Source organism: Phacochoerus africanus, chromosome 13, assembly GCF_016906955.1.
Source record: "Phacochoerus africanus isolate WHEZ1 chromosome 13, ROS_Pafr_v1, whole genome shotgun sequence".
Classification (NCBI taxonomy): Eukaryota; Metazoa; Chordata; class Mammalia; order Artiodactyla; family Suidae; genus Phacochoerus; species Phacochoerus africanus.
This window is the reverse complement of record NC_062556.1, coordinates 11,618,616-11,640,797: the sequence shown is the minus strand read 5'-3', so window position 1 is coordinate 11,640,797 and position 22,182 is coordinate 11,618,616. Positions and strand designations below refer to the sequence as shown.

General features: G+C 36.6%; 1 protein-coding gene across 8 annotated transcripts in view; it reads right to left on the bottom strand.

The window, feature by feature from the left end:
• NBEA (neurobeachin) overlaps positions 1–22,182 on the bottom strand; it is a 636,767-nt gene that overhangs the window by 97,717 nt on the left and 516,868 nt on the right. For all 8 annotated transcript variants that reach the window (XM_047756277.1, XM_047756280.1, XM_047756278.1 and 5 more), the window contains one exon: positions 11,669–11,781. In XM_047756277.1, the coding sequence (XP_047612233.1) occupies positions 11,669–11,781 (113 nt within the window). The remainder of the gene's footprint in view (positions 1–11,668; positions 11,782–22,182) is intronic.

Sequence of the window (22,182 nt, the reverse complement as noted above, 5' to 3'; positions counted from 1 at the left end):
TGTTGACTCTAAATTGAGGATATTTTTTATACTTTTTCATAGGGCGAATAAACACAGTTAATTTTATTATGAAGAAAGATAAACCTTGAGCCAAAGATGGGTTTTGATTAGCAAAATTTATGAGCGCTTTCACAGGCATGTCAGTCCCACACAGGCCTGAAGCCTCTGGAGGAGCAGAATGGCTCACTCCACTCATTTCTTCTGCCTCTTCTGCTCACATCTGACATGACTGTCCTTAGTGAAGGGCCTTTAGGAAAGGTGGAGGGCATCTAGAAGATACATTTTCATGACACTTTAAAAAAAAGTATATTCTACACTCCTGTTGCGGAGAAATAAGAGGAAACAAATGAAGGAAACACAACCCATGCAACCAGTGCAATTCATCATAAGGGTGTGCCGACAAAATAAGAAAATCCATGTAAGACGCTTAGCACGATGCCTCACATGTAATAAGTTCACCTCAAATGTTGGCTGTTATTGTTGTCATTATCCCAGAATAACTTCCAAGGAAGTTAGTTTTAAGTTTCTTAGTGAAAAGTAGCCACTTCTACATAAAACTCATGGAGGTATCAATAAAATATTTTAAATCTTCATGTATCAGTTTTAAGAGCTTTCTAAGTACTAAGTAGTAGGATAATGATGAGTCTATAAATTCATTTCCAGATCATCTCTACTGAAGACTCTGTTTCTGCTGGGAAGCAAGGTCAAGGGAGACTGACTTTGACCTGATTTTGCCACAGTGATGCTACACTGCAGCCTGTGGCTGGTGAAATAAAAGTGCACAGAGCAGGCTCTCTTTTCCTTTCTAGAGGTAATATTCTCCCAAGAGCAAACAGTAGAAAATGGATCCTGTTTTTCCTGGTTCCTTCTTTAACCACTGACACTTTCCAAAGAGGGATAGGCTGTGGTATTTTCATCTCTCTCTTTCTGAAAGGGTAGGACACTTGGCTAAACGGGAAGGCACAAGAAAAGAGGCTAAGCAGACACTTAGCATAAGCTGGCAGGAAGCAGAACTGATCTCGGACTTCAGTGTAAATCCTGAAAGCTTCCTGTCACCCTACTATGTGTATCTAACAAAAAACAGTGGCGAAAAAACAAACCAAAAAACACCTCACTATTTGTGGTGGCCACAGTGGATGTGAATCAACCTGTTTCTTTGTATCTTTCTTGATTCTTCCTTCCTTGGAAAAGAGCCACTGGGTAAACTAAAAATGACTGTGAACTCTTCAGGGTATGGGCCAGTTCTTACTGCCTTTTTCTCTCCAGTGCCTGGCACAGAGTCAATGTGCAATAAATGCTCTTGTAACAAAAGCGTAAATGAATGAAAAAAAATGATTAATTTAAATAAATTCAATTTTGAAACCGGTGCCTTTTTTTTGCATTTCACCCCTTGTGAATGATCACGCCCTCAGCTTGGATTAGGGTGGCTTTAAAACAGTGTCTAAAAACAGCACTTATTTTTCAGCATCGCAGTAGAAGCCAGCCTAACAAAAACAGTTTTGGAGTTGGGTTATATGTTAAGGCAACCTTCAACACCAATTCAGAGAAAAAATCATATTTGGCAGTAGGTTTTTTGGCAGATGGTATATAATTAAATTTACACATTCACATGTTTGCCTTCTAATAAGTTATCTGCACCATCATCAGCTACCAGGAAACTCAGTGGTTTTGCCCATGCATTACAGTTTGTTATTAAAACCCGAACATTAGGTGGATTACGTACTAAGGTAAATAAAACAAATTTCATTTTAGATGTTGTTATTTTGCGAGGAACGAGAACGACGACCTGACTGCAGAGACCGAATTGCCGAGTTGAGCGTTCCCCACCTTGACAACGTAAACCTGCTCCTACTTGGTATGTAGATATTTGGCAGCATCCAGAGTGGACGGTTGAGAGTATTTACACTTCAGTGCATCCATCTGCATTATCACATTTCAAAGCCTCAAGGCATCATCACTTCCTTTTTTAAGTGGCATAATAATTTGGGAAAATAGTTATGCTTATCATCATCTGTCAGTCAAACAACTCCAGTGTTAACAAAATACATTTTTTCCACTCAATGAGTGGATGTGTGGGTGATGTCCTACATTCATGTCAATATTAGTAGGACTTGGCTTGGTGATGAAATTATTTCATTTATCAGAGGGCATGACTGGGAAACAGGAAAATCCCAATTACACGTCAATGATCAGGGGCTGTGATTCATTTCAAAGTCATGTAGGCACTGTAATTTCAGAGTCAAGTTCACATGATGTGAGTAAGTAACTGAAGCAGCAGATATATCATGTTTTAAGGTAGATCTCTATGAGGAAAGTCACACCTCCACGAGAAAAAAACTATATAAACTGGGGGAAAAATATGTGCACCCAATGCACTCTGACTATTGAAAAGATAAGCCAGTGAGAGATTGTGTCATTAGCTGTCCATCATGCCAAACAATATATACGACCTCCAACCTGCACATGTAATGAATAGAGCTTGAACAACCTGTGATGTCTAATCAAATGAGAGGTCTAATAAATTTTACTGATAAGGAACTTTCATTGTTCCTGTGTTCTTCAACTGTTCAGTTAGGTGGGCTAAGGAAAGCATAAGAATATTACAACAAATATTTCATCTAAATAAATGTATATCTCAAGTTTCCATAAGCATGTCATATAACCAGTAATTTGATGTTTAAGGTCTTGGTAACTTGGTAATTTAAAGAGATGAAAAAGTAGTTATTTACTGCATGAAAAATATTGCATATTTTACTAAAATGTGTTGCTTTTAATTTTACTAAAACAAAATTAAATCAATCTTTCACTAGATTGTTTTCAAGCATACCAAGACGGTGAACCCTCAACTGGTGGTGCCAATTAGGGAAATTTGCTTTGTGGTCACTAGTCACTGAATGGCACTGTGTGTTGGGCCTTATACTAGGTGCCCCACCTGCATTAGTGCATTTAATTCTTTCAACAACCATATTATGCAAATGATACTGTGTTCACTTTAAAGAGGAGGAAACAGAAGTTCAGCGAGCTTAGGAAACACGCTTAAGTCTGTACAGTACACGAGAGAGCTACATTTGACAGAGCCTACACGTTCCCTTCACTATCTCTCCTTTTTTTCCCCTCTCAATTTTAATACTAGTATGCATAAAGGAAAACCGAAAAGGTTTGATAATTCCAGGATTAACCTATCCCAGTATTCAATACAGAGAAGAGAAACCTCCAGGATTCAACGTCCTCTATGAGTGAGAGCTAGGTGCTTGCTGGAGCCCTGACTGTAGCAATGGACTTGGGGAAGAGCAAGAAAGCCAACTTCAGCTCATGTCCTCATCCTGTCTGTGGCAGCAAGGCCCCAGGGGAAAGTATGTCTGGACAGAGATATTATTCTGATTTATTTTGCTTCTCACTTTTGGTTCCTGTCTGCATAACCTAGAAAACGCTGTTATTCATTTTTTCCAACATGCTTTTATTAAGTATTTGATCTGCTTAAAAGTGAAATAGTCATTGTTTTGTCAATATTGTCGGACTGTTTTGAGGACGTATGTAAGAAACGCATATAAAAGTTCAATCAGGGACTTAGATCAGATACGGGAAGAAAAAGATCCAGGTGTACCCAGAAGTCTAAAACTCCTTAGTACTGTTCCCATTGGCTTCTGGGAAGCACCCAGGATTCCTCGAGAGAGAGCGCCTTGCTTTGTGCTGGATATAGACTTGGGTTTTATGAGACAAACAACTTAAAATTAGGGCAAGGGATAAAAAGAAGGCCTTAAAACAGGAAGGGCTTTGAAGTTTAAGCTTAACTAGCTTAATTAATTATGGTAAATTTTATCTCTGACTCCAGTTAATGTCATATATCATAATTGTATATATGTAATAAGCAACCCAGAGCCTATTTTTTTCCCTTTATAACCAGTGAACATTCCTTGAGGGTCAGGACTAGACTTTTAAAGTCCTCTGAGCACCATGCAAAGCTCCTTTTACGTAGTAGCTATGTGAATATAAACCAGTATTTCATTTGCTATTCTGTGGATTACAGGAATTGCACAGAAGACATTTTTAGATGTAGTATATTTGACAGTTTATAATAGTGAATAGAAATAGCTCTCTTTCTCCAGGAAACAGAAATCCAAATTTCTTCTGGTCACCTCTTGGCCTAGCACCCTTTGACGACTGTCTGTTGTGATTCTGACTCTACTTGTAGCTCCAACCATGGCTGGTAATTGGCTATATTATCTTCAATTAATGTATCCCATCGCTCTTAAGCAGCACTAATGGCACATGAGGAGATATTTTCTGGGATTTCTGGGAAATGAAAGTTTCTGCTGTCTTCCATGAGAGCTACTTGGTGAGACTTTCTCTCTTCTTTTACACAGTATGATGCGAAGTCTAGAATTTTGCTGCAGCCATTTTGCTCGTAAAAGGGGATTGCTTGGCTCCACGAAGGCCATCCAGTGGGGGGTGAGTATGGAGCCCACAGAAGAAAGGCAGAGCAGAACAGTGGAAAGAACCAGGTGCTTGGTGGCATTATCTGCATACTGGGAAAAATGTCACTGCAAAATAAACCTTCCCCTGATTTATGAGAACCAATAGTATTCATTCAAAAGTCCTGATACGACAACTCATGAAGATAATGTAATACAGGGGTATAAAGAGAGAAAATAAATTGCTAAATTTTTTTTTAGGATCGTATATTTCATAGATTCTTTCTTTTTTTTTTTCTTTTCTTTTCATTTTTTTTTTGGTCTTTTTTTGTCATTTTCTTGGGCCGCTTCCGCAACATATGGAGGTTCCCAGGCTAGGGGTTGAATCGGAGCTGTAGCCGCATGCCTACACTACAGCCACAGCAACTCGGGATCTGAGCTGCGTCTGCGACCTATACCACAGCTCATGGCAATGCCGGATCGTTAACCCACTGAGCAAGGCCAGGGATTGGACCTGCAACCTCATGGTTCCTAGTCGGATTCGTTAACCACTGAGCCACGACAGGAACTCCCTATTTCATAGATTCTTAACTTTTTATGCACTAAAGAATATAAAAATTATTCTGGGCTCAACACATTTAATTAAACAAATTCTAGAATTATTCACTACTAGGAATTATTGCTTGGGTATTAATTTTTGTTTAGGAAAAACTTCTTTTGTTACTAGAGATCTTTTAGAATGTTTCTGTAAATAGCATTGTTCAAATATTCCAAATCTTCCTTAAGCTTCTGAAGATTAACAAACTCTCCTCTAAAAATTTCATGTAGGTAGTATAGATTATAACTAAAAGATTTTGGTATGCTTCTCACTGATCATCTCTTCACTACAATAACATTACATTATTAGTAGATTTTCCTTCCAATTGCATTATTATACTTCAAATGTCATTTTTCCCATTAGGCATCTAATATGATACATTTTCATACATTAAAATCTTGTTTATTAATGATTTTTATACAGGACAGGCTTGGGTTGCTAGCCCATTTGTAGGAAGTTCCTATTAAGAAATTCAATGAAGCATGGGGACAATGCAAGAGTAATTTATTAACATATCAAGAGGCTTTAATTTGCTACCATTTTCCTATCATGTTTTTCTGACAGAATATAAAGAACAAATTGCTGAAGCATGGGCCATAGTAGTATTGGAAGAAAAAGCTATCTATCTTTTAAGAACCATTGTTTCAAATACTCACAACATGAAGGATTCTATGTTTATAAAAGTGCACTTAATGTTCACATTGCCTAATTGATTTAGGCTCTCTGTTTACCTCTACTATGTATCTAACACCAATAAAGTTACGAGAGCAAGTGTAGGTCACAGAGGGAAAAGTTCTGCCAAAAGGCATGAAATAGATGAGCTTAAAAAACTTGAAGAATGTTTACCTATTCTACTTACTTTAGAAATAATAACTTCCTCATTTAATTTATCTCATCTCTTCTATGTGGCTAAACTAAAAATCTGTAATTACCAGCAAATACCTTACATATGCCTCCTACAATCCATATTAATCATAATGAAGGCCATATTTTCTTTGGTTTCAACAATATTTCAAGAACATTTGCGTCTGAACGTCTTCCAGTACTTCGCCTTGCATTTTCCCATCTGTTAGCGTCCCCACTATACTTATTGTGAAAACAGAGCCTCACTGATTTCTGGTAACAATCTGAGTTTGCATCTCAGCTCTGGACTGGACTCTTCACAGAAGGCTGAGATATGTCTGTTGCATTAACCTCTCTACATTCTTCTACGTAGTATAGTACTTGCCATACATATAGCTGATGGGTGATAAATATTCTTTGACTGAATGAATGACAAAGAATGAATACATAAATGTAGGGAAAAAAAGAACTGTGGTCTGTAAGCTTCCTTTCACCACACTATTCCAGTTGATTTCAATGAAAAAGGACCTTCTTCCCTGTTCTAAAACTAATCTAAAATAGATACATAGTTGTAAGTTTATGAGATTTTAACGCTCTGTATCGTGCTACATGAGAATCTACATCATGCATTTTAATTGCATATATATATGTATTTATAGTGTCCAATACATAATAACTATCCAATTAATGTTAAATAAAACCTATGTAGATAAGACTTGGTTAAAGAAGTAGTGTAAGAACTTATCAGTCTCATATTGATAAGTTAGTTTGGTTTTACACCCAAATGTTACACCTGAACCTTAGCCAGTCATGTCAAAAATGCATACCATTTTAAACATTCTAATTCCAGTATGGATGTAGCAGCAGGTAGCCATTATCATTATTTGAAAGCCAATTCAAAGTATATGCCATAGATGAAACCACCAAGGGCTTAATCTCCAAAATACACAAACAACTCATACCTCACAACAACAAAAAAACAAACAGCCTAATTGAAAAAATGGGCTGAAGACCTAAATAGACATTTCTCCAAAGAAGATATATGAATGGCCAGCAGGCACATGAAAAAAAATGCTCATCGTCACCACTTATTAGAGAAATGCAAACCAAAACTATAATGAGGTATCACTTCACACCAGTCTGAATGGCCATCATGACAAAGTCTACAAACAATAAATGCGAGAGAGGGTGTGGAGAAAAGGGGACCCTTTCACACCATTGTTGAGAATGTAAATTGGTACAACTGCTATAGAAAACAGTATGGAGGCTCTTTCCTCAAAAAACTAAAAATATGCACCTCACAAAATCAAATACCTCGAATACACCTGACCAAAGAGGTAAAGGACCTATATGCCGAGAACTATAAAACTTTAATCAAAGAAATCAAAGAAGATGTAAAGAAATGGAAAGATATTCCATGTTCCTGGATTGGGAAAATCAATATTGTAAAAATGGCCATCCTACCCAAAGCAATCTACAGATTCAATGCAATCCTTATCAAACTACCCATGACATTTTTCACAGAACTAGAACAAACAATCCAAACATTTATATGGAACCACAAAAGACCCAGAATCGCCAAAGCAATCCTGAGAAACAAAAACCAAGCAGGAGGCATAACTCTCCCAGACTTCAAGAAATACTACAAAGCCACAGTCATCAAAACAGTGTGGTACTGGTACCAAAACAGATGGACAGACCAATGGAACAGAATAGAGAACCCGGAAATAAACCCTGACACCTATGGTCAATTAATCTTTGACAAGGGAGGCAAGAACATCAAATGGGAAAAAGAAAGTCTATTCAGCAAGCATTGCTGGGAAACCTGGACAGCTTCATGCAAAGCAATGAAACTAGAACACACCCTCACACCATGCACAAAAATAAACTCCAAATGGCTGAAAGACTTCAATATACGACAGGACACCATCAAACTCCTAGAAGAAAACATAGGCAAAACACTCTCTGACATCAACATCATGAATATTTTCTCAGGTCAGTCTCCCAAAGCAATCGAAATTAGAGCAAAAATAAACCCATGGGACCGCATCAAACTGAAAAGCTTTGGCACAGCAAAGGAAACCAAAAAGAAAACAAAAAGACAACTTACAGAATGGGAGACAATAGTTTCAAATGATGCAACTGACAAGGGCTTAATCTCTAGAATATATAAACAACTTATACAACCCAACAGCAAAAAAGCCAATCAATCAATGGGAAAATGGGCAAAAGACCTGAATAGACATTTCTCCAAGGAAGATATACAGATGGCCAGCAAACACATCAAAAAATGCTCAACATTGCTGATTATAAGAGAAATGCAAATCAAAACTACCATGAGATACCACCTCACACCAGTCAGAATGGCCATCATTAATAAATCCACAAATAACAAGTGCTGGAGGGGCTGTGGAGAAAAGGGAACCCTCCTGCACTGTTGGTGGGAATATAAACTGGTACAGCCACTATGGAGAACAGTTTGGAGATACCTTAGAAATCTATACATAGAACTTCCATATGACCCCGCAATCCCACTCTTGGGCATCTATCTAGACAAAACTCTACTTAAAAGAGACACATGCACTGGCATGTTCACTGCAGCACTATTCACAATAGCCAGGACATGGAAACAACCCAAATGTCCATCGACAGAGGATTGGATTTGGAAGAGGTGGTATATATACACAATGGAATACTACTCAGCCATAAAAAAGAATGACATAATGCCATTTGCAGCAACATGGATGGAGCTAGAGAATCTCATACTGAGTGAAATGAGCCTGAAAGACAAAGACAAATACCATATGATATCACTTATAACTGGAATCTAATATCCAGCACAAATGAACATCTCCTCAGAAAAGAAAACCATGTACTTGGAGAAAAGACTTGTGTCTGCCTGATGGGAGGGGGAGGGATTGGGAGGGATCGGGAGCTTGGGGTTATCAGACACAACTTAGAATAGATTTACAAGGAGATCCTGCTGAGTAGCATTGAGAACTTTGTCTAGATACTCATGTTGCAACAGAACAAAGGGTGGGGAAAAAAAAATGTAATTGCAATGTATACATGTAAGGATAACTTGATCCCCTTGCTGTACAGTGGGAAAATAAACAAACAAACAAACAAACAAACAAAAAAACTAAAAATAGAACCACCCTATGATCCAGCAATCCCACTCCGGCACATTTATCTGGAGAAAACCACAATCTGAAAAGATACATACAATGTTCATTGTAGCACTATTTACAATAGCCAAGACGTGGAAATAACCTAAATGTCCATCAACAGAGGAATGAATAAAGTAGATGCAGTATATATATATATACACACACATACATATATATAATTCCAATATAATATATTATATATATTATTCTAATATAATATATTACATATACTATTCCAAGATAATACAATGGGATATTACTCAGCCATAAAAAAAATGAAATAATGTCATTTGTAGCAACATGAATGGGCCTAAGATTATCATATTAAGTTAAATAAGTTGTACACAAGACAAATATTATATGATATCACTTACATGTGGAATCTTAAAAAATGATACAAATGAACCTATTTACAAAACATAAACAGACTCACAGACAAAGAAAACAAATTTATGGTTACCAAAGGGGAAAAGCAGCAGGAAGCCATAAATTAAGAGTCTGCTATTAACATACACACACTACTGTGTATAAAGTAGTCGATCAACAAGGATTTACTGCATAGCACAGGGAAATCTACCTGATACTCTGTGATGACCTATATGAGAAAAGAATCTGAAAAAAAATGGATATATGCACATGTAAAACTGAATCTTTTTTCTGTACACCTGAAACTAAGACATTGCAAACCTAGTATATTCCAATATAAAATAAAAATTAAATTAAGAAAACACACAAAAAACAAAAAACCCCACAAAGTGTATGGCATATGTCAAGGAGTTACTGCATTAACTTTATACTCATAGTATTAACTAATGCGGATATGCCAGGTACTCTACGAAGTTCTTTACTCTTAATAACTCATCAAATCCTCACAACAATTCTATACAGGTGAGGAAACTGAGGCAGAGAACTGACATAGTTGTCTAAGGTCCCCAAAGCCAGTAAGTGACAGAATTCGAATCTGAGCCCAGGCAGTCTACTCCAGAGTTCTTGCTCCTGAGCACGATTTATTGCCTCTCATATAGTTCTGTATAAAATATGGTATATTTTTATTTAATTTTGCAGAGGATGATTTTATTTTTCAGATAATCTATAGCCAGATTTACTTCCAGAGGGCAGGGTTTATGAATCTCAGTGCTTCTATCTACCTGAGCCTAAATACTCATTTGCATGTAGTAAATGGTTAAAGACTTTTGTTTAGTTCAGTTACACTGGAAAGGTTACTCTATTTGCAACCATACTGAAGTTCACTTGCAAGCTGTTTTTTTTTTTTTTTACCAGCTGTGTGACTCTCAGTCTGATGCTGGCTAATTGATCCCTTAGGTCCCTTGAGTATCTATAATATCACAGCTAAAATTAGAAATGAGCTAGCAAATTTGATAAGGAAGTCATACAAAATACAAGAACAGGAGAGGGAGTGACAGATGAGAATATGGAAAAATTAGTACACAGGTTTCAAAAAAAGACGAAGAAATATTCCATGTGTATAAATAACAGCTAATATTCACGAAGCACTTCTATGTTCCAAGTACTATGTTACATTCTTTAAATGCACATGCCATTTGATCTTTAAAACTGTATAAGGTAAGGCAGTATTATTATTCTCATATTACAAGGGGGGGAACTGAAACTAAGAGAGAGTGCCTTCAGCTCACACAGCTAGTAAGCAGCGGCATAGGGAACTTCAGCTTGGGTAGGCTGGTTTTCAAAGGCGAGAAAAAGGGCAAGGGAGGAGTGCTGAATTAAAAACCTTCTACGGGATTAAGTTTAAACTGGCTGCACTGCATGCTTCCCCGCCTTGAAGGACTTATGCTACCCTTGTGCATAAGCTCCCCAACTCTCCCCTGCAACATAATCAAACATAGACGCATATGCCTTTATGCCTTTTATCCTGCTCTGGAATGCTAACCCAGACCACTAAGTATGATAGAAAAGGGAACGAAAGCAATTCAGAGTGAATGGACTGAAGCTTAATGTGGTTAAAGTACATAAACTTGAGGGCCTGGCTCTGACATTAGCTGAGGCTACAGAGAAGGTTTGGGGGCTTGGTTCCTAGTTCTTAACGAATTCCAAAGAGTTTAGGATCCCACTTAAGTTTCCTCTCAACAAATGAAGTGAATTAACCAAAATTTTACTTTTTATTCTTATCATCCATTATATATTTGTTATTGCCATTTGGGAGTCAAATCGTCTCTCTTTCATCTTAACAGACCCTTGATAAATTATTGTGGTATTAAGTTCCCCTACATTGTATATATGTGGGCATTCTGGTCAAGATAACATGTCTTACCACCTAAGAAATAAATATCAGAAATGATTTGGCAACATATTTTGTACCCATTTCTAGTTTCTTGCCTTGACACAATCAAACATAGACGCATATGCCTTTAAAGCCTAGGATATAAGAACAACCTCTCTGTATCTGCTCTTTCTCAAATACCCATTTCGTTTTGCTTATTTTAGTACTAACTTATCTTCTTTAATTCCTATGCGAAGGACTGATGAAATTTAAATGCTGACTACAAAAAGAGAAGACATCCAGGTTTACTTTCTTAGAAACATCAACTGAACATATACGCTCCGGTAGAAATACTTTTAGAATATCACTTATGAGAAAAAGTGACTTCTATATATTTAAACATTACCTTTGATAGATCCCTGAAGTTTCCTGGCAGAGTCAAATCCAACTCTTCTGATTCATAGTTTGTTAATACCCATGGAAATACAGGATACTGGTTCAGATCATTATATGTCCGACCTAGTAAAGAGAAAGAGAAATGAAAATCTGTATAACTAATTGCTCATGAAACTGTTCCTGTTCTTATAATAGATAAGGCAACTACTGCATTTCAGAAGAAAAGTAACTCTTTTGTTTATTGAAGTATATCTTTACTTAAAAGCATTCTCATAACAATGTGTTACAAGTCAATTCACTCAATAATAATTAAGAAGTGAGTAACTAGAACTACTTTTTGATAATATAAGCTTGTGGTGGTGATGGCTGTTTGTCACAACTGATTTTTCTTCTTCTTGGACTCGGTCACGTTTCTCAGTCTCCCTAAGCCATGGCCTTGGGGCTTAGTTCTATTCTACAGAAGGTAAGCAGAGATAATATCTGCCACTTTCAGGCTTGGTCCACTGTAACTTGCCACATGGCTGCTCCATGCCCCATTCCTCTACTGCTGACTGTGATGAAGATGCTATTGCCACACTGGAAGCAGAGCCTTGCAGGCTGAGGTCCCTGAAACTGATCATGGAGGAGGTCACCCTGGGGACCGGCACACTTGCAGATTATGGGATGGTGTTCTACTACAAGAAGTACATATCTAGAAATTCTTTTTTCTTTCTTTTTTTTGTCTTTTGTCTTTTTAGGGCTGCACCGGGGCATATGGAGGTTCCCATGCTGGGGGTCCAATCAGAGTTACAGCTGCTGGCCTACAGCACAGCCACAGCAACGCAGGATCCGAGCCGCATCTGCGACCCTCACCACAGCTCACGGCAACGCCGGATCCTTAACCCACTGAGCGAGGCCAGGGACCGAACCTGCAACCTCATGGTTCCTAGTTGGATTCGTTTCTGCTGCGCCACGATGGGAACTACCATATCTAGAAATTCTATTGCCAGTACGCAGACTACATTTATTAAGAAATCAATGTAAGAGAATTTTCAAGTTAATGGAAGCCCTCTAAAGTCAGGGTGGAAAAGCACCTAGGCAGATGATATCAACACTGTTTTCACTCCCTTGAGTTAATGAATTTTCTTTTCATATTATATTGTTTTACTTTAGTGGTGAGCTGCTGAATCTTAGGTTGAGTTTTTTGTTCGTTTGTTTATTGGTTTTTTTACACAGTGACTTAAGCATTTCAGGTCGGATACTGAAGCTGGCAGGACTATGGGAAATTCACGGAGAGCACAGCATTGGCTCACCCTGATAAGCTGAGACTGAAATAATGTATGATCAGATGAGATGAAGGAAAACATTATTAAAGAAACACAGTACAAAGAAAACTTTTGTTGGACAAGATTTTTTTTTTTGTAAAAACGCATTATGAACTGATCATAGGACTTTCTAAATTTCCATTCAAATCCATATAAAATAGCTATTTCCCTGCTATTTAGTGATGGGGATTTCATCTTGTCTGCCTTATTGCACACATTGTATAAGCATATCAGTAGCATATATATGCATAAATTATCTTGTCCATCATCCAGAACTGACATTAAACAATATCTACTTTTGTAGCAACTGGTAACTGTGACTATGAAGTATGAAAAAAACAAAGAACAAAAAACCAACCATAGTCTAAGGAAGCACTAAATCTGCTATCATAAGCATGAAATTGAATTAATTCACTGAATGAACATCTTACTGGGTGACTCTTTTATATGTGTTTCTTATATGAATCTCTGCACTTTACAACACCATGACATGTTGTTCTAAATGCACAAATTGCTGTAGGTATATTATACATGTAGGCAATTGGTAGAAAGCAGAATGTTGCTTCTGCTTCGCACTTCCTGAAACGAGGTGAGAGTAAGGTTAGGGTTTCCTCTTTGTTCTTTGCCACAGCACTTCTGCAGACGTGTTATAGCTAATACATGTCACCATTTACTCGTCTGCCTCTCCACTAGCCTGTGAATTCTGGAATGAAGGGTCTGGGCTTAAAAAAAAAAAAAAACTATGTATTTTTGGCACATTCTGTTTGTCCAATAGATACCTGTTGAAGGAATAAATACCTATGTGATGAAAATGGGATAAAATGAGCCAAATTTTAAAAGATGAACAAACATAAGTCAAATAAAAAAGGAAAAATGCAGGACAGTTTGGAGGATGAGGACCATTCAGAGTCACAGAAGTACAGATGACAGCAACTGGCACTGTGAATTTGCACGTTAGAATGCCACAAGGAAATGTGTGCAGGCAATGAATGCACCTGCTCCATGTTCCTAAGTCATCTGTGAAAATAGCAGTCATGAGAATAGACAAAAATTTGGAAACTTTTAATTGAAATCTTTTGTGTGCGAAAATATTATGCTTGCTAAAGCAGTATCATAAAATACAAAGTGTGAAATTCTAAAATTTCAAACGTATTACTGAGAGTTCATAGATACATGAACTGGAACATCTGACTACTCTCAGCGTGTCTTCCATGCATGTATATATACAGAGAGTCTAGATTGGCTGGACAGAGCTATTTCTGGGATTCTGTGTAGGTCTGTGGCTTATTTAGTGCTCTGCCATTATTTGGGTTACTATTCTGCTTAAAAAATCTATAGATTTTAAAGAAAAAGATCTCCCAATATGTGTGTATTTTACAGACTAATATGTGTTACTTTATTACTTACATAAATAAAGAACTAAAAATTAGATACATAATTGTTTTGAGAATTTCTGATGAAGTTTTATAACATATAGTAAGGAAAAACTGTCAAAATAAAATAAAAATTTTATTTACAATTTACATTAACTCAGTACTTTAATGTGTGATATAAGTACAAACAGCATAAAAATAGAGACCATACGTGAAGACACTACCCTTTGGTAGAAATGATTTTCTAACAAATGAAAAGATGTAATGTTATTTTTGGAAAAATACGAAGGCACCATCTTTAAAACATACACACATAAATTGACTGCTGCCAATAGTCAGAGCTTACAGCAATTAATCTGTCTTGCTTCTTTTGTAATTCACTTTTAATAATCTTTGATGCGTTCTTTTAAAATAAAGGCTTAGGAAAATTTGGTAAGTTTTAAACCCTAAAGCTTTATAGCACATTTAAATTCTAATGAATACAATAAACTATATAAATAGACCTTCTGACACAGTTACATTAAAACCTTTTCTAAATAAAAATTTCCACATAAAAGCTTTGCAACATGGACAGCTAATGCATATTTTTGATTTAAACTAAAACTTCAAAATGTTTTAAAAATCACACGGTGAAAACGAGTAAGTGGAACTTTGGGTTTTTGCATTTACAAGTTATTTGCGGCTTTTTAGCAGTGAATAAACATTATTATTTTAATTATTTTGCTGAGCACCTTTGTGAAATAAAAAAAAAAAAAACCCACTTTTTCCTAAATTAACCAAAAAAATCCTGAAATATTACCAAAGTAAAACCTCTTAGGTTTTAGAACATCTAGGCATTAATTAATCAATTTTTTTAAAATTTAGGATAATTGAAATTTAGTAAATAATCTTGTACTGTAATTGGGAGAGTTCTTTCCTTTTCTAGCAGTAATAAGTACGGATTTTTTTTCCCTAACTATGCTTGTAAGGATTTATCTTAGAAGATGAATATTAAATATCTCGAGCCTCTGACACTAATCTACTCAAACAATAAAAGTGAAGCACAGTAAATGAGATCTCAGAAACACCAGATACGTTTCTTCCTTTTTTAAAAAAAAAAAAAACTTTTTAATTAAACCATCCAATTTAATGTTTTTATATGGCACTTTAGTTTTGAAGGTAAAGTGATCTAGAGACAGCTGACAAAGAAATTATAACTGCAATTCCTTGGTGAAAATGTTAATGACAGCAAAATATTGTTTAATTAGATGATTGCAGCATCTGGATTAACACTCTTTAAGAGCGATGTTCCTGTGCTTGTCTGCTTCTTCACACTTTACAGACATTTTGTCATCTCTAGGTCATTAGGAAAGAATTTTTAATGATTTTTCTAGAAGCAAGCAGTTCAAGTTACATCTAATTAGATGACAATAATAAGCCCAACACATGCAGTAGCTAAATATATACATAATTAACCAGGGAGGGCTTGTACATCACAGAGTAAAAAAGTGGAAAATGCTAAACAGGAGAAAAAGGTTGGGGTTGAGGAAGTTGTGCTGAATTCATTAGCTGATCATATGAAAAACAACTCAGAAAACTTAAAAAAAAAAAAAAAACCCAAACTTAACAGGATCATTTACACAAAGCTACATTTTTTTAATGTAAGAATGCCAGATTTTAACATCTTATTCATAGTATTATCTGAAAAATATAAAATAAGGCATAGGCTGTATCTTTTGGAATACAATAAGCAGAAATTAGTTCAACTCTGGCAATAAGAAGTTGAACCCACTGTTTTTTTAGTCAAAATCTAAGCATCATGAAAAAAATGACAAACTTAATGTCCTTCACAAATTAAAATAAAATCCAATTGTTTCAAAATAGCTAAACAAATTATATCACAGTCCTAAGCTACACTTTCAGGCAATTTTTATTTCTTTATTTTTTATTTTTGGCTTTTTAGGGCAGCACCCATGGCATATGGAGGTTCCTGGCTAGGGGTCGAATCAGAGCTACAGCTGCCGGCCTACACCACAGCCACAGCAACGCAGGATCCAAGCCACGTCTGCGACCTACACCACAGCTCATGGCAAGGCCTAAGCAAGGCCAGGGGTCAAACCTGCAACCTCATGGTTCCTAGTCGGATTCGTTTCTGCTGTGCCAAGAGGGAACTCCTCATGCAATTTTTAAAGCTCATGCTTTCAAAGATTATATAATGAGACAGAAAAAGTGGAATGGGAACCTGTATATGTAGTAGATTCCCAAAGGTTACCACACACAGAAAAAAAAAAGACAGCACAATCACCAAAATGTTAGCTATGATATTTATGGCTAGAATTATGACTAATTAAAGATTTATACCACGCTTTTCTACATTTTCTATTTTCTATAATGAATATTTATTTATTTATTTATTTTTGTCTTTTGTCTTTGTTGTTGTTGTTGTTGTTGCTATTTCTTGGGCCGCTCCCACGGCATATGGAGGTTCCCAGGCTAGGGGTTGAATCGGAGCTGTAGCCACCGGCCTACGCCAGTGTTTATAGAATAAAATTTTGACCTCACAGTCTCACTGGAAAGACGAGATACAGGCATAAAATGCCAAGGACACATGACTCTAAGTGCCAACATGTGGCATAGAGCGTGCTATAGAAGATGAGAACGCTGTGGGAGATTAAGACACGCACATTAAGGTATGTCTTTTAAGGAATCTAAGTGCACTACAGTGGTTCTCAAAGTGTGGACTTTAGACCAACGGCATTAGCATCGCCGGCAGACTTGTTCAAAGAGCAGATTCTTGAGATTCCTACTTTAAACCTGCTGAATCAGACCTGTATTTCACCAAGCCCTGCAGGTGATTCTCAGAGCCACTCTATCCCGGATGCTGGGTTGGTGGCTGTGATGTGGCTAGTGGCGTTCTGCAAGAGTCTCCATTATCACAAGAAAGCCCTCTCACCCAAAGTCCTATCTCCTTCCCAGGAGTCAGCATCCGATGACTGCAAAGTGGAGGCAGCGAAGGCCTGGCCCCCTTGCTTCGGGGCAGGACATCTCCGCAAGGTTATCCCAGCTCCTGGTTCCCAGTGGGTTCTGCTGACGCCTTTGCTGAATTACTGCCGGGTTCAGTTCCTCCTTCCACCCAGTTCTACTTTCTTCACTCCCCCACAGATGCTGATCCCAAGTAAACTCTCCAATAAACTTCCTGCACGCAAATCTCTGTCTGAGAGCAGAGTCTGTTCCTCTGGATCTGAAATTGAGCTGAACATAGTATCAGGTTCTACACTAGAAATGGTAATTCCAGGCCCAGATCTAATGCTAGAATATCCCTAGATGTTCTATAAACGCCGTGACAGTAAATAAACTTCAAGAGTTCTTTTGACAAATGACTACCTAAAAATGATTAATTGCTTTGGTCTTAAAAGCAGTTGACAGATTAAGGCTGATGACTGGAGGTGCCATGAATACTCTAAAGCAGTTTGGTAGAATGGCAGAGTGAAGCTCTATAGCCAAACTGCTTACATTAGAACCCTGACTTCTTCACTTGTCAGTTCTGGGACCCCGGCAAGTTATTTACTTCTCTGTACCTCATTTCCTCATTGGTGAAATGGGGATAAGAACTTTTGAGCTGGTGTTAGGATTAAATTAGTAAATACACATAAAACACTTAGAACCATGTTTGTGACATTGTAAACTGCTCAATAAACCCTAACTTTTCCCCCCCCTGCACCCCCAGCATATGGAAGTTCCTGGGCCAGGGACTGAATCTGAGCCACAGCTGTGACCCATGCCACAGCTGTGGCAATACTGGATTCTTAACCCAGTGCACCAGGTGGGGGATCGAACCCGAGCCTCCACGGAGACAATGCCAGATCCTTAACTCACTGCACCACAGTGGGAACTCCCAACATGAACTATTATTTACCATATTTTCTGAATGTTGATGTTAATATTAAAGAAGTGTTTAAGAAAGAAATAATAAAACAAAAATAATATTATTTTTCCTTGAATCTTGATACTGATTAAAGAAATGTTTAAAGAAGACTATGATAAAACATAAGCCCATCATTTCTTGGCTTTTGATAACCCAGGAAATTATATATAATTTGTCAGTAAGAACACTGACATTCTCTCAATAAATGATAAATCTAAAGTTTCAATCAAATGACTACATATTTATTGAACAATAACTGTAACCCTAAAACTACGCTATGAAACAAGATGATTATTTAGTAGAACCCCTGTTAAAAGTCGTATTGATACAATTTAACATTTTAACATTTTTAGAGTGCCCTTTGTTCTAGGATCCTTCAGAGCCTTCCTTTAGGAGAACTCTGAAAAGTGTTCCATTAAGAAGAGATGAATGGATATAAATGGATATGAATGGATATACGATGTTCTCCATAAATCAGGAAAGTAGGCAATTCTAATTGCTTCCTAAATAAGTACTCAATTGTGGCTTTGGTGAAACTTCTCTATAAAACCATCACCCAAATCTTCAATGCAGGTGTTTAATATAAACTAGGACACTTACTTAAAATTTCAGGATGATGGCAAGGGAAGAATTAGCAGGAATGCATGCAGGGAGAGTGCCTCAGGGTATTTATATGCACAAAATTTTCCAATTGTCATCTACTTCTGTATGAAGGTTCATTTTGGCTGAATAATTATCTACATATAGCCCATCTTTTCTATGAGGTTTCCCTTGATTAGATTATCTCATAGAATCTCTCCCTTCTCTAAATTTTTAATACAGTTAACGACATTTAATTGCATGCTTTCTTGTATGTGCTGTATGTTTACATATGTGAATCTTGTTCTGATAATTAGCAATGATGCTCAAACTTTACGCATGAGAACCACACGGGAGGCTCGCTAAAACTCACAGTGCTGGTCCCCGCTCTGAGTTTCTGACTCAGTAGGTTTGAGGAGGAGTCTGAGAATTTGCATCTCCAAGTCCCCAAGTGATACTAATACTGATTGCTCTTCAGGGGACCATGCTTCACCCACACTAAACTAGTACATCTAACAGTGACTTCTACTTTTTGCATAATGACACTGCAGGCAGTACCATTTACTTTTTTTCATTTTTTTGGCATACCTGCTGTCATTATTCTAATCCAATTTCTGACCTCATATTTTCTTTTTTCTTGGAATGCCTTCTGCTTACTTTCTAGTGGTATCTTATTCATATTTCAAATTTCAACTTGAATGTTGCTATAAGAAGCCTATGAAAAGATTGTGAGAGGCTCTTCCTGTAAGTGTAATGCCTTCAGGATCTATGACTTCAAGGAGCTTTGCATATTTTCCCATTACAATAATTATGACTTTTTATTGGAATTACCAATGTATATGGCCGTTTTCCCAACTATACTATGACCTTTTCAAAGGCAGAAACCATACTTTGCTTTCTTCTCAATGTCAGTGCACACAGCAAAAGTGTTCAGTAACTATTTATTAAAATGATAAACAAGTTGACTTCATATCCTGTAATGCTCTCCTAAGAGCTCTCACTAACTTCAAGATATTTAATTTCTGATTCAGGATATACATAATTATCAGTTTAATCTTCCTAAAACTACACACTGCCTTCCATTCTACACAAAACTATGCTGCCTCCTAGATTTAGGCTCGTTATGGTCGGCCTCTTACCTATCGCGCCAATATTAATTCCTACTATTCTCTGCTGCAGCCAAAGATGTGATAGTCATGTTCACTGAACACACAACACACATTCAACTGGCAGCAGTGTAAAAAGCTCTGCTTTTTTTTTTCTCCCCAAACACATTCTTAAAATTGCTCTACTCTGCTTAGCTCTTGCAACATTCACTATTTATAGCAATTGTCCAGGACATACTATCAGCTATCTTAGAATGTTATATATATTTCATTTACTCATCTAGTTGTAAGTGCTCTGAGTTCCTAGTTCCTACTTTATATTTCTTTTTATCCCATTGTCTACAGTAGACAGTTATAATCACCGTAAAGAAAACATCCAATTAATTCTTGAAGAAAAAAAAAGTGGTCTATACATGCTTTATGTCACCAAATAAAACAGACCCCAATTATTCAAAAGAAGATAGGAAGCCACTCAAATTCCCCTTATGATCAGCATGTCCTGGCTCAGAGACCCACAGACTGTCCCAACCAAATAAAAAGCTATGTCTATACTGCTCAGGGGCAGCTTTAGAAGGGATCAAAATGTTATCTCTATCTTTCTAGAGCCAGACAGGGAAAAAAGAGGCAGACAGAGAAAAAAAACTTCCAGAAAGCAACAGGCATTAAGTGGATGCTGGTTATATGTTGTTATAGGTGCAACTGTATCACAATGTGGGAGATGTATCTGGCATGAGCATATAAACTAGGTGTTTCAAGAGTTCCCATCGTGGCGCAGTGGTTAACGAATCCGACTAGGAACCATGAGGTTGCGGGTTCGGTCCCTGCCCTTGCTCAGTGGGTTAACGAGCCGGCGTTGCCGTGAGCTGTGGTTTAGGTTGCAGATGCGGCTCAGATCCAGCGTTGCTGTGGCTCTGGAGTAGGCCGGTGGCTGCAGCTCCGATTCAACCCCTAGCCTGGGAACCTCCATGTGCAGCGGGAGAGGCCCAAGAAATAGCAAAAGACAAAAAAATAAAAAAATTAAAAAAACCAAACTAGGTGTTTCATAATAATATGGATTCTAGTAGTAAATTATACTGACAAAGATAAGCAATGATGAGAAGTAAATTGAGTTAATGTTCTTATTTTGCATAGGAGTGATTTAAAATGTCAATTCATTTTTGAGTTCAAAAGTAAGAGAAATATGTTTTAAAGGATTAAAAAAATTAAACATATTAATACTAGTTCCTTAGAATAATTAATAACAAAAAGACTATGTTCTACATCACCAAAAATGTGGGCAGAATTTTTTTATAGGGCCAAAGGAAAACAAAACAATGTAAAAAGCAAGAAAATATTAAAAGCGCTCACATAAAACAAGATAAGACCAAACACATCAGTTATTAAAACAAATGCAAACAGATATCAAGCATGGCTACTGAAAGATTTAAAGTCTCAGAGTTAAAACTTGAAACTCCACCTATGATCTAGGACATAAAGTTGGCAGATCTGGGCTTCCCTTCCTCTTCACTTTGGCAGTGAAGCTCATGCTATTTACCTAAACATGCCAAGGAAATTAGGCTCTTTACATTTCAGATGTTTAAGTTCCTTCTATCTCTATATATAAATAATATGTGTTCGTTAACTAGTAAATCTCCTTTATCTTTGAGGAAAGAAACAGGTTTCTTTAAGATTTATACATTGTATATACTGATATGTAAATATATATGAAATATAAAGATATCAAAGATATATGTATATAATGGAGATGTGTATATAAAATATATTTTAAAATTTAATGTATATAATTAAACAGTTCTTTGTATCTCTACTGTTCTACTAGCAAAAGAACTAACATTACAATATGTATTAAGTGATTAAAACACAAAACTGTTTAAAATGACCAAATAACTTTTTTATCCCTTTTTGTCAACAAATTGAATTCTCTTGTCTATTTCATGCATATCTATATTATCTATATTTGATATATGCCAATAGCATCCATATTAACACATATGTGATAGATGAAGAAAGAGGAATATTGCACAGTTATCCTTTTAAGTAGTGATTCAGAGAACAAGGCAATACATTCATGGTTCTGAGCATTCATTCATATAAGAACAATCATAAGTAAGCATATGTATTCATGTAGCTTTTTGAATTCATCTGATTGTCTATAAAGTTTTTGTAAAGCCTGATTTACAGAAGTAAATTCTTTGTAATTCAATATGAATAAGGGCTTTGGAGCTTAATTTAGGAAAAAAAAGAAAGAGATACTTAAA